Below are 16,568 nucleotides of genomic sequence, written 5' to 3'. Positions count from 1 at the left end.
GGGCCGCCGGCCGGCGGTCGAAGGACGAGCGAGAGCCGCGCCGCTCCGGCCCGGAGAGCGAGCGAGAGAGAGCGCGCGACGCCGGCCGCGCCGAGTATGGACAGAGGCGGCGCCGGGCCGGCGACGGCCGAGGATGGCCGCCGGCGGGAGACGCATGGACTGACACACACGCATGCGGAGCGAGAGATACACACGAGATAGCCCGCGACTCACGCCCCCGTACGAAGACGCCGACTCCTGGCGCGACTGTCGCACAAGAGACAGCTGATCATCACGCGTGGTGGGGTGAGTCGTGTCCAGAGTGTTCGGTGGAGAGCTCGCCAAGCTGGCGGCTGCCTCAGGAGGCGGGGGGGGGGGGGGCAGGCTGGCAAGGGGCACTTGCTGAGTTGCTCGGCACGATACAGATGCCGTCGCTGTTTGCTACAAGGTTGAGGACAAGATTCTGCCAAAATAGAATTACAGATCTGGGATGGTAGGAGCCGGCGTCTCGCAGCGAGTTATACACACCAAGAACCTGTATTCGAAAGCCCTCCTAGAAAAGCGCTCGGTCAAAGTTACAGAGAAGAGGTGCGCATGCGAGCAGAGCCGCCGGCGTGGAGCGCCAGCCACAACCGGTCTTCCGGCGGCCGGGGCGCTATTGCACCGCGGAATGCCGCCTGTGACGTCATTCACCGATCATCATTTGACATCATCTGTTCATCAGCGGAGCCGCCGCAAGACAGCTGCGGCCCCCCACGCGGCTGTCGGCTACCTCGACTCCGCCCGAGCGTGGCAGGCGGCTGCGCCGTTCACTCCATCCCGCATTGCCGCCGACAACAGTGCATGCATCGCGGGCGTTTCTCACCGCAGTACTCCGTGACAGCAACGCCCCACCATTTTCGTCATGCGTTCGCTCTCTACGTCACGTGGCTGGCTGCTCTACTGTATACTCCCAAGCGCTGGCGCTGGCACTCGGTCGTGCCGCCGCCGATGAGAAACACTTGCGGCCGCCGACTCGTGGAACAACAAACAGACGCGTCAACAGCGACCCACCGTTTCCGATCATGCCGATCTCCTCGTAGTTGGTGGCCTGGCGCAGGAACTCTGTGCCGGGACAGACGAAGCCGGCCGCCGGGTCGGTGCTCCGCTCTCGGCCGGCCATCGCTGCTGGAGCCGTCCGCCGGCGCTAGGACATGCTGACTCCTGGAACGGACGGCGGCCGCGTCAGGCGGGCCGGCCGACTCCGGCCGTACGGACTCCCGGTGGACTCTGGACGCGCGCCGCCGCACGCACGACACCGGTGACCATGCGTGAGAGCGGCGGCGGTCACGTGGCGCGCGGCCGGCGCCGGGGAGCCCCCTGAGCTGGCACCACGTGACCACCGCGGGCGCGGGGCCGACACATCCGGCGGGAAGATGGAGGGGGAGGGGGGGGGGAGGGCGCTGACCAGCTGCGCCGCCGGCCGGCCGTCTGGGCTCTCCGGCAGGCGAGAGGGCGCCCGAGCAGGGCGCGGCCAGTCGGCCCGCGCCGGCCACCCGGCCGGCCGCCGCCTTTGTCCAGGGCCAGCCGGGAAAAAGAGCGGTTCAAGGACCCTGGGGTTCATCATCGCACCCCTCGGGCCGGGCCGGGAGGGCGCCACAAAGGCTGCGCCGACGCCCCGGCCGCGACCTGCTGACGCCGGCGATTATTTTCGGGCCAGGCTGTATAAACGGAAATAGAATGTCGCCGCAGTCGGCCCGTTTCCACAGACTATTTCTGAACACACGGCCATGGGTGGTGTGGTAGTGAGAGGTGCAGCAAACGTTGAGCTTTAAAATAGCTGGCTGAAGGTTATATGAGCCTGTATGTGTTGATGACATCAACAGTGGACGGCGATATCATCGGTTTCAAGCCAGTCGACCGTTACGTATCAGCGCAGGAGGTACTGGAATAGCGTGCTAGCTGATATATGCGCAAATGCCTTGCTCTGGCCAAGCCGTCCCTGCCGGCCGAGTGCATAGAAAACCGGGAGTAAGCCGACTTCTCCCCTTTTAGTCCGGTACTCAAACGCCCACGCATCCAACCACAGAACCAAACACAGGTCAGATGCATCCACCAAGCAGGGACTGCGGCAGCAAGGGAAAGCAGAGGAGGAAGGCGTTACTCCCATCCCGGGATAAAGTGGCACTCGCCCTGATCCGCCGTTCTTCGTAACGCGGACTGATAAGGGGGGGGGGGGGCTGCGACCCCCTGGCGTTCTCAAACTAGTGAAGGTCAAGCTCAGCAGGAACACCGGTGGGTCGGTATTAGCAAGATGTCGTGACTGGTGCTAGTTTTTAAGTCATAATGTCAATAATTGGCCTGATCATGGCGGGCCAGAGGTCGAATTTTCCAAAAATGGCCTTTTCAGCTTGACATCACTACCTAGGAGACCATGTCTTGCGGCGACAGCACATCTGGACAGGCGCGTTCCTTGCTCAACCGAGTACAGCGGTGTATATTCCTCCGTGTTTTGGCCGCACATTTCTGATACATGACTCCGTTCAGGGGCAATGTCGCCCCGCCGCGTGCTATGCGGCACCGTCGGTAACCGCCCGCCCGCCCGCGCAGGTCGTAGATCGCCGCGCAGTGTTCTTCAACTGATGCTGCTCCGGAACTAGACAAACTAGGAAGACGTTTTTGGTGTAAAAAAAACACGCCCGATGCATGTATCATGGGCTGCTGAAAATGTGGGCGCAATTGCGTAGCGTGACGGAGAGGCATCCTCAAAAACCTTAGGAATGCATCCCCCCCCCCCCCCCCCCCACTCCCAATATCCTGGCGAGTGTTAATATCTGGAACACTGGCGTTGCATGATCAGAAACGACGTCAAACAAAACCTCAGCTTGCCCCGTCCACCTCCAGATACGACACGGCGGGACTGTGACCACATCTCCGTAATCGGAAGTTCGTCCAAACCTTTGTTAAATACCGTTTAATGCTAAATAATTGAAAGAAATCAAGGTTGTTTATGTTTAAGCCCGAGCTTCTGGGTGGGTTACATCCTTCAACGCCCACCTAGACATGCCTGTCGCAAAATATAGGCAAATAGACCCCACAGCGAGGTGGGCAACAGTGTGCAGAACCTGACGTCCAAAGAACGGTGACGGTGCAGTGAGCGGAACACAGACTAGCCCGTATGCCAGAGCTGTCGCCTGGAGCATTCGCCAGTCCCAGACTGGTCATGCTCCGGGTGCACCTTTCTCGCCCCCCCCCCCCCTTCGGCGGGATGACCCGGTGTCACCAGTGAGGCGGTCACCAGGTAGATCGCACGACAGCCCAAAAATCAACCGCCAAATAATATGCTGTCAAACTGGATAAAAAGAAGATATTTACGTGATATCGAGTAGCAGAGATCGCGATCGCGACCACCCAATCCACTAATTAACGTTCCTGCGACGGGCCTTGGTCGGCTTTCTCACAGAGCCGGCGACGTGCCGTTCTCCGCGGGCGGAGCGCAGTTCTTACGGACGCACGTGTTAAAAAGCCGGAAAAGAAAACACGCGGCCGGCGTGAGTACGCGACGCCAGCGGCCTTCCCACAGTTCTGGGTTACCGGGAAGTTCTCGCCGACGTCCCCCCCTCCCCCCCCCAGGCGTCCAGTCACGCCGCGGCTTCAGCACACAAGATGGTGTGACATTTGATAGCAGGAACGGAGATCGTAATTAGACGATAGTTGAGCGGAAATTGCGAATGTTGCATTTTCCAGCTGTCCGTAATCAGCGGATATTTCATTCACGTCTCGATCACATTGCGCGGTGCAACAAAGTTTCCGTGCGTTTGTTCTTACGCCTACCCTCCGCAACACGATGCAGCGCAGGACCAGTTCACAGCAGCACTCCAGGCGGCCACTGTTTCACGAGCTTCTCATCCTCTTACAACGTTCGCCCTCGTCTCGCAGCCTCAGTCAGCCTCAGACTCGCGGACTCTCGGACTCAACCTCAATCCCGGCGACATTTCGACGAGTCACAGTTTGTCCGAGACAACGAAACGTGTATTAGAGGACGAATGACCCTCATTCAGCATTTACAAACGAATGGCGTAGCTGTAATTTCACTTGTCATTACAGATAGATCACCGCTGGAGGTCAGATGGGATCAACCCCGTGTGCTCGTCAGCATCGATGAACCGGTGTCAAGGGTCACACCTGCTTCACACCGGGTGACATTCGTGCCGTGACACGACCAGCTGCCACCGCGCGCCGGCCAGCAGCCGGGGGCGCCGCCCAGCAGCTGCTGGACGCGTGTGGTGTGTGCGCAGACGACAGCTGGTCTGTGAGCTCCGGCAGCAACAGCGCCCCTGCCGAAGCAGCACCGTCGTCTAGCCAGACCCCAGCAGCCCAGCGTGAGGTCGGCCGCCCCACACATCCGTCCCGGAGCGGACCTGCCCCAGTGTCAGGCCTGCAGACCGGTCCGACACAGGCGACCCTACGCACCACCTCGACCTCCATCTCTACCTCGACCTCGACCTCGACCGGAGCGATTTTCAGGTCGCTGACAGGCGACGGCTAAGCGAAGACGACAGCCGGCGGTACGACAGCGCTTGTCGCGTGGTCGGTGTCGACTCCGTGCCCATGGCTGTGCCTTTGCTGTTCGTTAGGGATCCAGTTACACCCCGGATATGTCATAGAATGAAAAGTAGGTATATGATGTTGCATGAAATGAATTAGACGCGACACCCTCCGCCCAAATTTTCACACCTAAACCAGGGTTTAGTTTCCTGTTCAGTAGAAGATTGGGAGTCATGAGTTGTGTCCCCCCCCCCCCCCCCCGACTAGGACGCCCCTAACTTTAAGAAGAAAATGAGTCAAGTCCGTCGGTAAGCTCGTTTGTCGGCTATATTGGGAGCACGTTTGTTCACTTTTTCACCGCCTAGCCCCCAATTCATTTTGAGAAACTATGCTTCTGACCCTAAACGCTTTTTTCGCTATTCTAGAAAGTCTCGCTTCGGGTCGTGTCGCGAGGCCTTGGCACCATCGTGACCTACGGCGACCCTGTGGCCCATGACCTACGACCAGATCGAGACATTGGTGGAACTTTCCGGATGTCCACCAACTTCAGCGCCGGCTTGTTCGTCCGGCGACATGGTAAATGTTTACTGTCGTCAGGTTCGGCGCGATACGGCAGACCCGGCAGACGCAGCAGCCGGCAGACATGACCGCACGAATGCGCGGTGGATTTCCGGCTCTTTTCATTGTGGTCCCGAGATGGGAAGAAAAAAAGGATGTCAGAAAATAAAACAAAGACGATTGAAAGTTTAGAGGACGGCATAACCAAGGAATCAAGCTGGGCGGCCTACGCACGAAATGATTGCCACACTTTCAGCTCCTTTTCACCACTAGATATGTAATTTTCATACTTATGAATACCTAACCGTTAAGTTTAACGAGATCCAAAAAACGGGTATTGAGTGGTTAAAACTGAATCCCGAGACGATTGTGACGGAAAAACGTAGGGCAAAAAGAGATAGGAGTTAGCTGATGGCTGCTTATTACATAAGCACGTGGGCATGACGGTGAACCGTCCGCATGCTAATTTCCGGAGAATGTTCTGGTCTACATTCTCACGGTGTGTGAACTGAATCAAATTACGGACCAAAAGACCACAGATTGATATATAAACGCGCCGTATAATTCCTGAATTAATGATATCGTGAATAAAGGTTTGACCAAAGTGTAGTATATGCTTCGAGACATTGAGGCCATCACACCAGGCTGTTACGAATATAGATGCACTATCAGCCACGAAAAGGGGACTTTGAAAATGCAAAGGTAACGTCGAATTCTTGCGTCGAAAAACGGGCGCAAGCCATTACGCTCTGCCCGAATCGAGCCCACCAAGTACCTCCAGCATCTCTGCAAGAGCTGCCAGCGAAAGTCAACATGCAGCGCCGGATGCAGAAATGCCGTGTCACAGCCTGGCCCGCCAGTCCCCCCCCCCCCCCTCCGCCCTCCCTCCTAGATCCGCACCAGCGTTCCACAGCGCAGCATCCCTCCGAGGTTAGTGCTCCTTCAGCTCAGCACCACCTGGTAGATCAGCGCAGCACCGCCGGCTCATCATCTATCTGTGGAGCGCAGCACCAGCGTGTCTGACCGGCGGCCGTTGAGCCGGGCGGCGGGCGCGGCCGGCCGGGGTCGGTCAGTGCCGGCCGGCAGACGCTGGGCCGGGGTCGGCCAGCACCGACCGGCAGACGCTGGGCCGGACAGGCGCGGCCGGCCGGGGTCGGTCAGCACCGGCCGGCAGACGCTGAGCCGGGAGGCGGGCGAGGCCGGCCGGGGTCGGGGTCGGTCAGTGCCGGCCGGCAGACGCTGGGCCGAGGTCGGTCAGTGCCGGCCGGCAGACGCTGGAATGCCGCCCGCCAGCCGGCACGTCCGCGCCGATGAACTGATCGGAATGCCGCACTGGGTCATGCTAGACTGCGCCGGCGCCGCTGCACGGCCGCCGTGATGGCTGCAGGTGGGCACGGCACCGGCGCGGCGGCACTGGCGCCCGGCCGCGCCCCGCTCGGCCCGGTCGGCGGCACGGCTCGCGGTCCGGAGCGTCTCGGCGCCGGCTCCGCTGCCGGACGGGCAGGACCAGCCTCCCCCGGCAACGCTCCCGGCGGCCGAGCATCGTCCTTGCTTCACTAAACACCACCACCGCTGAGATCAGAACCGCCCTCGCCCAGTCACCAGCTCAGGTGGACCGCCTGGCAGTGGTACGGAGGGGAGATCAGGATCGACAGGGAGCCCAGACCAGGATCAGGAGACGGAGACTGGGAGAGCGCACCCTCCCCAGCTCCCCAACCGCGCTACGTCGCCGCCCCCAGCTTTTGTGACCGCGCTCGGTCAACTGTCAGCTGCTGCGAGCCAGTGGGCTGCTCAACAGCCCACTGGTCACTATTCCGGTCGACAGGGATGGGAATGCCTGTACCGCAGAGTCCCGCGGAGCAAAAGCCGCTACCCTGGTGGCCGGCGAGACGGAGCACAAGCCAGCGCCTGGAGCACCACACAGGCTCGCCGAGAGCGCCCGTGTCTCACAGTGCTCGACCACATACCCGGCGACGTGCCTGTGCGCTATCCTCCCCTCACTTGTCACGGCGGCTAACGCAGAGATGACAGCCGGCAAAGGATAATATTATGGGACTCAAAGCGGTTTACAGTTCGCCCACGTTCCCAGCATAGCATTACTGCCTGTAAGAACGACCAGAGGAATCCATCGCGAGCAAAAGCAGGCAAGGTCATGGCGAATCCAATTTCTTGCGCCCATAGTTAAAAGGAGCCCGCACATTTGACGCAGCGGAGTGGGGAAAGCTAACAGTAGTGGCAGTTGTAACGCAGCGCCAGCCGATAATATTTTGCGCATTTCACTCGTGGTACAATGGTGGGGGGGGGGGGGGGGGGGGAGGAAGAGAGGGTAGCAATGACTTTGGGGACAAAGTAAAAAATTCTGAATTTTCAAACAACCATCGTATTTTACTTTGTGAGCAGTGCTCAGCGCTACACGAAATTTCCTACCTAAAAATGCTTAGATTTTACCGAAGACTAGAAAATGTTTATTTTTAAAGCGTTTCCCTCCCCTCACTTGAGGTGGGAATAACCCGATTGGCATGCTAGAACTCGGCGGATAGCCAAAATCATTACTAGAATATGCGAGAACACTGGAATTTGGAGGTGCCAAAAAACACAAGCATTTTCAAAACCACTCAATATTTACTTGGCATGTTATTTTAACCGTTATCCATGATGTGCATGTGGCTGAGACAGCATCGCTTGGTCTCTTCACGCTGGGGCCAGTGTCGGACAGAGCGAACTATACCGCAGAACCGGTACACCACTATGGTATTGGGCTCCTGCAGAACCCGTATTAACAACAATGGAGAGACAGTATACGCGCGGAATATCGCAGCGTCGCGATGGAAAGGGTTGCGGGACATGTGCTTAATACTAAGGCTACGATACACAATATTTCTAGAGATTACCAGAGGCTCAGTTCTTGACTGCTCTATTTGCACATGTCGCAAAACAGCGACGGCATTCCTCCGCGGACTTCCTGCAAGGACAGTTCCTCTTATGCCGACATGCTTCGAATAGCCCACACAATTGAAAATTTCTCGGTGGCCCCACCTGGCTACAATCACCTGAATATGCCTTTGCCGACCTATCGCAGGCTCCAAAAATTCGAGCACAACACAGCTCAGTCTGGTTTCGTCTGTGTGCTGGAGCGCAGTCATCACGTCTTGTCGACAGCAATGGGGCTCAAAACGCCAGACCAGCATTTGGTGAGAACACAACGTCGGATCAAAGGAGCGCGGTATGGTTCCGCCACTTCAGCCGTGGAAGGTTTACCCAGACCACCCAGCGCCAGCCGCCACAGCGATCGGGTAGAGTACGAATATCGCTGAGGACAAGACCTCGTGCGAGACACAGACAAACTGTCTCACAATGCAACCCCAGTGACCTCCCACGTTGCCTGTGTTCCCAGGAGCGTTGGGGCGTGGGACTGTCAAGGTCTCTGTGAAGCACCAATGGAAGCGAAGCCAGAACCGCAGCGTAAATGTGGGAGGCAGCGTAGCGCGTAGGCGTGGGAGTAAGCAGATCGGAAGCATAACACGGCGTTGGTGCACGAGTGCCCCTAGGCGCTACACCAAGACTTTGTAACGGGTCATGCTGTCAAAGTCGGAGCCCTGAGGACATTCAGAGCGGTCAAATGGTGGGCGGCTCTACCATCCGACCATCGCTGAGCCCACCACAGCGTTCCGACCAAACACTCAAGAGAGCGGTTTCGAGAGTCCGCTCTGTCGCCGGCGTCGGTTCGTGACCCACGGCGCCGGCGGGCGCCGCGTGGCGGCGGGTCGCGCGGCCGGCGCCGGCAGGCTCCCGCTGCATGGCAACACGCCGGCTGGCGGCGCGGGCAGCTGTTTCGAGAGCCCGCTCTGTCGCCGGCGTCGGTTCGTGACCCACGGCGCCGGCGGGCGCCGCGTGGCGGCGGGTCGCGCGGCCGGCGCCGGCAGGCTCCCGTTGCATGGCAACACGTCGGCTGGCGGCGCGGGCAGCTGCATTTACAAGGCCGGCAGCGGCCGAGACGGGATTCCAGGCGGTGGCGCGCGGCGGCGGCGGCGGCGGCGGCGGCGCCGTCCGGGACGGCACGGCACGGGGTGAACCAGGGCTCAGACGCGTCGTCAGCACGTCCGGCGCTGCCACAGCGCAGGTCGGTGCCCGTGGCCCCGACTTTGGCCGGTGCCGGTGCCGGAGACGGCAGCCGTCTGACCCCGGCTGACACAGTACGCGCACCGGCGCCTGGGCGAGTACAGCCTTACTCCCGAGGACGCCAGGGGTCGCAGGGTGCACACCACGTGACGAAGTGCAGGACGAACCACTCCATGGGCGGCTAGTACGCCAATCGATTTTCCGGGTCTTACAATGAATACTGACGTGGGGAATATCCCCATGCAAGTCCTAAAGCCGAGCATAGCACGTGATCGCGATCGGTCTCTGTCACATCTAAAGGCTGCTGTAGTGCAGCGTCATCCCTCCGTGTCGACACTGTCGCGCTGGCACCCACTTCACAGATGTTCAGCAGTCCACCAGGACCAAGTGCAACATGCAGGAAAGGTCTATACAGCATCAATACCATGGATGACATGTAGATAGTTAGTAGTGCTATAAGCAAGATGGTAAGACCAATTTTGAGTCCACAAATACCCTGCAAGGCAGACCATATAAAAACCTCATATATCCAATAAGCTTTAACCAGTCTGCATGCCAACAAAAGCATAAATTACCACACAAAACTAAATGTACTGCAGTTAGGGATGTCTTTGCCAATAAAAACATGCTGGTTGGAAAAACAGGCAATTTGAATGATGCAGGAAATGTCAAACAACAATTAAGTAATATGAATACCTTATCACAGCATAAAACACAGGACCAATGTAAATAGTTACAAAATGATAATAAGATGCAGAAGCGGTGAATGCAAAAGGTGCGTAAAATCCAAATATATCACAAAAAGAAGCAATACTTACAAACCAATGATATTTTTTAATAAATGGCCACTGAGTAACTATATGACAAATGGGTGTGCATTACCATCTTTCATATAGTACAATTGGTAGCACACATGAGTTTGTTAAAACCAGGAAACCATCTCTAAAAACTGGTATAAATATCACACAGTCAAAAGTGGAGAGCTCAACACACCACACTCATCCTGCACTAAAACCTGTTATGGTGCAATCTATCAAAGAGGTGATCATAAGTGCATTGCATCTGCCCAGTCCAGTGGTACTCATCAAGTGTAAAGCATCAAACAGGCCTCCAAAAGGGGTGGATGTTTCTCAAACACCAACACAATCTCCAAGGACACAAGCCTTGCACCTTTCTGAGGCTTAAAGCCTCTCCTTTCCAATCTATATCTGGCCATCCTGTCCCTCAGGATATTTGTATGGCTATTTGCCAGCAAGCTCTACTTCCTTTTTATTTGGCCTTGGCTACAAAAGGATCCAACCATGATTTTAGTATGAGTCCCCTGATTATTGACAAAGATTTTACATTGAATACAAACGTGACAAGTTTAAACCGCATGCACAGACACTCTCTAATATCGCAATGACGTGGATGCACAGCGCACGCATGTCTAAATACATAAGTATATTTTTTGTACATGTACTCGACTCGGTCCTTAGTATCTAAGCATAAACATTCTGTAGGTCGCAGAGTTCTCACCTCAAGGCCTGACCAGAGTATGCGCCGGAAGTCGAAAGAGCGCGAAAGTATCGATGCTCGAAACGTCTGCTCCACGTGTTCTGCTTGCGAACCAACGCTATCCCATTTGTCCACGCGCGAAGACGGAGCGGCACCCTCCCTCCAACACTCGCCAATGAATGAAATTCCTCTACGTCCACAACCGTGCAGCTGATTGGCGGCATTTGGTAGCACCCAACAGCTTCAGGCAATTTTCTTCACGTTAGAGGGCACCACTTTGTCCGGGAAAAGGTATCCTGTTGACACTGGTTATCCCTGCTGTGTCGATGCATTTAAGTTTTGAAAAGTACTTAGTTGAGTTAAATGCATTCAAATAAGGCAGGAAGAGCCAGTTTCGTATGTGTCCGGCGTTTCCATTTTTTGGAATCGTAGTTATCAAGTGGCAATCGCTCACAGCCTAATAGTGGTGAATAAAGTGCCGCTTCTACGAGGCCTTTAGTCTTCCGAGATGAAATTTATTCTTTTAACATCAATATAACTAAGTTTCTAAAAAAGGTCCGTTGAAATGTCATTTCTGCACGAGCATGCCGCAAGTAAGCAAATGGAACATAAAACTGCAACAAACAAGGATGAATTTTCCCTGGTCAGGCTAAATTTGGTAGCAATAAGTGCTTTGCCATACATGCTTTACTTGCGGCGTTTACGTGCATGGCGTGCATGAGCAGACCATGTGATCAGGAAGTACTGACCTTATCGGTAGGCGAGTTGGCATTCGGCGAGGAAGTGGAGGAGATTTCAGGAACTCAATCGCGCATAGTTCCAGCTTGTATTATCCATAAGGTACGTTTTTGAGGCTGTCGCTGTTAAGATTTGAGAACTCGGTGGGTGCTTCTGGAGGAGGTCCCGCCATGGCTTTGGTGGTCTAGACCTGAACCCTGTCTGGAACGCCAACATGTTCACGTTATGTTGAGGATAGCCAACGCAGCAGCGATATCGTGGCAAAAATTTAATCGCACATGCTTCATAAATGTGGTAACTCAAAAACAATGTTGGTGGTGGTGAAGTAATTTCTTCAGAAACACTCAAAACATTTTTCTCAGAAATAGATCCAACACAATGCAATTCAGTCTGGCCTGATTTTGCTACTGGTACATGGTACTGTCTGGCACATACCCTGACTGATATAGACATGATGTGCAGAATGTGTCCAGTATTTCAATGAATATTCTATGAGCAACTTCAGTGCATACATGCAGTGAATGCAGAAGCTCAGAGTCAGGCACATGTCTGCCACCAATATCATCACATGAGAGTCAGTGCCTCAGGGAATTATGATGTTGTCAAGATAGTTGCACCCAAAATTTCTTGAAAATATTTTTCAAGCAAGAATAATTTTAAAAGTTCAGTGCCAGTGACTCTGGCCTGAGTTTATTGCATACAGACTCATTTTTCATTGCATCCATGCTGTTTGTGTGTATCTGGTACTGAACAGATTTATTTGCAGACTGGGCTGTTAGTGAACATCTGAATTAAATTGTATCAACATGTTAAATGATATAGAATTTCAGTGCACAAGAAAAATTGCTACAGCAAGAGTAACTCAGTGCATCACAGATCAAGTGAAAAGAATGCATGTTGAAATGGAAGGAAGACTCTTGATGGTTAGGGTAGTGCATGTATTGTCAGCACTCTGCTGTGGTTTTAAATGGGAAATGGGGTGCTGCAGCCTATTATCATAAGTATTATATTCATACTGGCTTCAATCTGGCAAAGTAAATGGTATTTTTATAGCTATTAAATTTGGTTTTAATGACAGCATTCTGCAGGCTGAATTCTTGCCATACAATATTATGTGATAATTATCTGCAGTGCATGGATAACATCACAATTACAATATGAAGCAATGCATTGCATTAAAGTGGATCAAAAGTTGCACCTTTTTGAACCAATTAAAGGGTGCTAAATTGGGCAGGGTGATTGATCTGACACAAATTTGGAGATAAGAATGTGGTCTGAATATGCAAAGTGAGTTCCTGGAGCCTGTCATCATATGCTCCCATGAGATCCATTATTCATTCTTTCTGTTATGCATATGCTATTGCTATCACCATTAAGCATTAAAAGGATAAGGGACTGGGTAGCTTAAGACAAGCATCAGTTGTTTGTTGGAGTTATTTGCTGCTGACTGTGAATTGTGTGATAGATCATGATATCAGCTGCATGGGCCATGTGCTTCAGTTACCACTGATCTCTTTTTCTGGGGTCTTATGGTGTTGCATTTAGCCACATATGCTATATGGGGTTACCTACTGGTGTCTATCAGAGTGGTCTAACAATTGACAGTGGTGCCAGAAGCTATGCAGCCAAGCCTATCCAGAAGGGGCACAGATGCTCAAAACTGAGAGCATGCTGCTCTCTGAGCCAAGTTCTAATTGGGAATAGAAATACAGGGTACTGGTAGTGCAGTGGTTAACATGTCTGTCAACCCTGCATGTCTGGGAATCCAGAGGTGCGGAGTTTGATTCCCCGCAGCCTTCCTGCCGGGGTGAGAGGCAGGCGACGCCATGTAGCCCAGCAGCTGAGTGCGTCATGAAGCCCCAATGACGCAGGCCAATTGGGAAAATCAGTTGGGGGTCTGATAATTGGATCTCAAAATTTAATTTTACCCCAGGTAATGTTAGGGTGGTCCATCCCAGCTCTCCTGTCCATCTCTTGCATCTGTGTGTAATGCTACTGTTCATGAATGCCCTAATGCATTGAATCAGAGCATAAGCAAGACAGGAAGGTGAAAATGATAACCCAATTTCGGTTAGAGCAGAGGTCTTTAAAGCACAAATGCCAGCTTTCCTGTATTTGAGGGGACTTCTGGGACCTACCTGTTAACTTCTAGTGCATTGGTTCACTCATGTGAAACTAGCAGGGCTATGGGCAATATGTTGTGCTAGTTGTCTGTCTGTGTTGTCCAACGCCAATGTCTGTGCTCGTTAGATACAGCATATGTCGTTCCCATACCGACCACAACCACCTCGTCAGCTCGTCGGTTTTGTTGCAGCTGTCGGCGCCATGCGAAGACAAAAAAGCGTGCGCAAGCGCGCATCAGCTCGAAGCCCAGTGGGTTCAACCCGGCCGGGCACAGCATGAACCCGGACCGGGGCGTCGGCCAAGGTGGACCTTGCGGGGCCGCGCCGTTCGCGCGCGACCGCGCCACCATCAAGCGCCTGCAGATGTACCGCAACCAGAAGGCCAAACGGGACAAGCCACGGCAAGATACTGCGACCGATGCCCGTTCCAGTCGAAGCTGACGCCGGGCACGGTTGGCGCGCGTCGAGCCGAACCAGCGATGGTTCGGTAACACGAAGGTCATCTCCCAGGGCGGCGCTGCAGAAGTTCCAGGAGGAGCTGGGCGCGGCCGTCAAGGACCCGTACAGGTGGTGATGAAGCAAAACAAGCTGCCCGTCACGCTGCTCGGTGAGCGCGCCAAGACGCAACGCGTCCACCTGCTGGAGACGGTAGAGCTTTGGACAGTGTGTTTTTGGACCCAAACGGACGCGGCAAGCGGCCCAAGATCACCACCAGCGACCTGGCCAGCTACGCCGAGCGGCGTGTCGGCAAGCAGGACCGGTACGCGCCCGAGAAGGACCGCGACCTCGTGCGCGAGGCGCCTGACGTGCGCGAGGGCCAGCTGCGACTGGGTCATGGGGCCGCCGGACAGAGCAAGCGCATCTGGAACGAGCTGTACAAGGTGATCGATTCGTCGGATTGTGGGTGGTGCAGGTGCTGGACGCCCGCGACCCGGATGGGCACGCGGTCACCCTACGTGGGAGAAGTACCTGAAGAAGGACAAAGCGCACAAGCATCTCATCTTCGTGCTGACAAGGTGGACCTTGTGCCGACTTGGGTGACGCAGAAGTGGGTGGCGATGCTGAGCCAGGAGTACCCGACCATTGGCCTTCCACGCGTCGCTGACCAACTCGTTCGGCAAGGGCGCCGCTCATCAAACCTGCTGCGCCAGTTCAGCAAGCTGCACTCTGCACAAGAAGCAGATCAGCGTCGGCTTCATCGGCTACCCCAACGTGGGCAAGAGCTCCATCATCAACACCATCAAGACGAAGGAAGGTGTGTAAGGTAGCGCCGATCGCCGGCGAAGACCAAGGTGTGGCAGTAATCGCGCTGATGAAGGCGTATCTACTTGATCGACTGTCCCGGCGTTGTGTACCCGTCCGGTGAGACGGACACCGAGAAGGTTGCTGAAGGGCGTGGTGCGTGTCGAGCTCATCAGCAGCCCGAAGGACTACATCCCGGCCGTGCTGGAGCGCGTGCGGCCCGAGTATTATGCGGCGCACGTACGGCGTGGCCGACTGGACCGACTGTGAAGACTTCCTGGAGCGCATCGCCAAGCGCACCGGCAAGCTGCTCAAGGGCGGGGCCCGGACGTCAACACCGTCTCCAAGCAGATCCTGAACGACTTCCAGCGCGGCCGGGTCCCGTACTTCGTGCCGCCGCCCGGCTGCGGCACGGCTCGCGAGGCGGGCGCGGCCGACCCGCGGGCGGAGCAGGCGGCAGCAGTGCGCAGGCGCAGGCTGAGCAGGCCGGCGCACAGTGGGGAGGCGCAGGCGGCGGACGGCGAGGAGCCCCAGGCGCAGCCGGTGCACGCCGTCAGCCAGGACCTCAGTTCGCGTGCACACGGACCTGGAGTTCGAGGGGCGACGACGACCAGCCGCTGCAGCAGGACGAGGATCTGTACGTGTCGGACGACGAGCCGGCACGAGTCCGAGAGCGAGGACGAGAGCGAGCCGCTGCAGGTGGAGCCGCAGCCGGCCACGCCGGCACCAGGAGCAAGCGGAAGTCGGGCACATAGAGGAAACTCGCCGAGGACGAGGGACGATGGCGCAGAGAAGTCTGCTGACAAGAAAACAGCCAAGCAGAGGCGGAAAGAGGAACGGGAAAAGAAAAGCAAAAGATAGGATCCAATTTTTATGGACGTTGTTAACGTCAAGAACAAGAACAGATCGAAGCCAAAGGCTTCGAGCGTGGTACCAGGAAAGCGAAATCAGCAGAAGAAAAGGAAGCGAGCCTCCTGATTCCGTTTTTTATATTTTTTTGGGTGCGATGGATTGATGGTGACTTGTTATGTCGTGTGCCTTGAAAAGAGAGCGATGGTGATAGCATGCTGCTAGACCCAAATAAGTGTAAGATTCTATTGAAGGGATCTTTTAGGCAGGTGCCTAAATAAATGTTAATGGGCCACGAATACGGGAAAATTTGCTGCGGTACCAATAACGCCACCACACGGTTGTCGCAACGCCCTTTAGCTGATCGGCATGCAACAGCGATGCGACCCGGACAGAAATTAGGTCCTATTCTGTGCATAAATTAATATCCTGAAATTGAAACGAGTGTGACACTTGGACCTGTCCAAACTCGCGACGTAACTAATGCAAACTTATTGCTCGATAGGTAAGGGGTGCCGTTTTTTTTAATTGGTTGGGGCGCAGCCGAAAATATGGACCTAACATAACCAACAAACATGATTTCTATCCAGATTCCGACCATTTAAATTTGCGTTCTCGTTGTTCCAAAAAAACGCATTTCATTGATTCGAAATTGTTTACCTGCGCAGCAATGGCTTCCCATTTCAAGTTAATGTGAGCTGCCTCCTGTGAAAATCTGAGAATGTGACAACACGATATGACGTTTAGGGGCCAATCGGTAATTTCAAATGCTGCCGCATATTGCAGTACATTGTCCTTAATCCCAATCCAGGTGTTATCATTTGAACGCCTCGTTAAATGTTTGCAGGCTGGCTTAACATATGAAGGAGTTGACACAATACAAACAGGTACCTAAAGGATAGTATTTGGTGCAAAATTAGCATACTAATAGTGATG

The 16,568-nt window shown here is 54.9% G+C and overlaps 1 protein-coding gene and 1 pseudogene across 1 annotated transcript in view; one reads left to right on the top strand and one right to left on the bottom strand.

Moving 5' to 3' along the window:
• The window catches only part of LOC119090639 (cyclin-dependent kinase 6), a 43,162-nt gene extending 32,297 nt beyond the window's left edge, over positions 1 to 10,865 (bottom strand). The window contains exons 1-2 of the mRNA XM_037213482.1: positions 10,702 to 10,865; positions 1,033 to 1,182 (exon numbers count right to left, since the gene is read on the bottom strand). Coding sequence (XP_037069377.1) covers positions 1,033 to 1,141 — 109 coding nt within the window. The 5' untranslated portion in view covers positions 1,142 to 1,182; positions 10,702 to 10,865. The remainder of the gene's footprint in view (positions 1 to 1,032; positions 1,183 to 10,701) is intronic.
• Positions 10,866 to 13,154: 2,289 nt separating this feature from the next.
• On the top strand, positions 13,155 to 15,182 carry LOC119089859 (nucleolar GTP-binding protein 2-like; annotated as a pseudogene).
• Positions 15,183 to 16,568: the final 1,386 nt, after the last annotated feature.

The sequence above is a fragment of the Pollicipes pollicipes genome, unplaced genomic scaffold (assembly GCF_011947565.3).
Source record: "Pollicipes pollicipes isolate AB1234 unplaced genomic scaffold, Ppol_2.1 Scaffold_3087;HRSCAF=3621_pilon_pilon_pilon, whole genome shotgun sequence".
In the NCBI taxonomy this organism is placed as follows: domain Eukaryota; kingdom Metazoa; phylum Arthropoda; class Thecostraca; order Pollicipedomorpha; family Pollicipedidae; genus Pollicipes; species Pollicipes pollicipes.
Note: the sequence above shows the minus strand (reverse complement) of the source record. Positions and strands in the feature narration are given on the sequence as shown.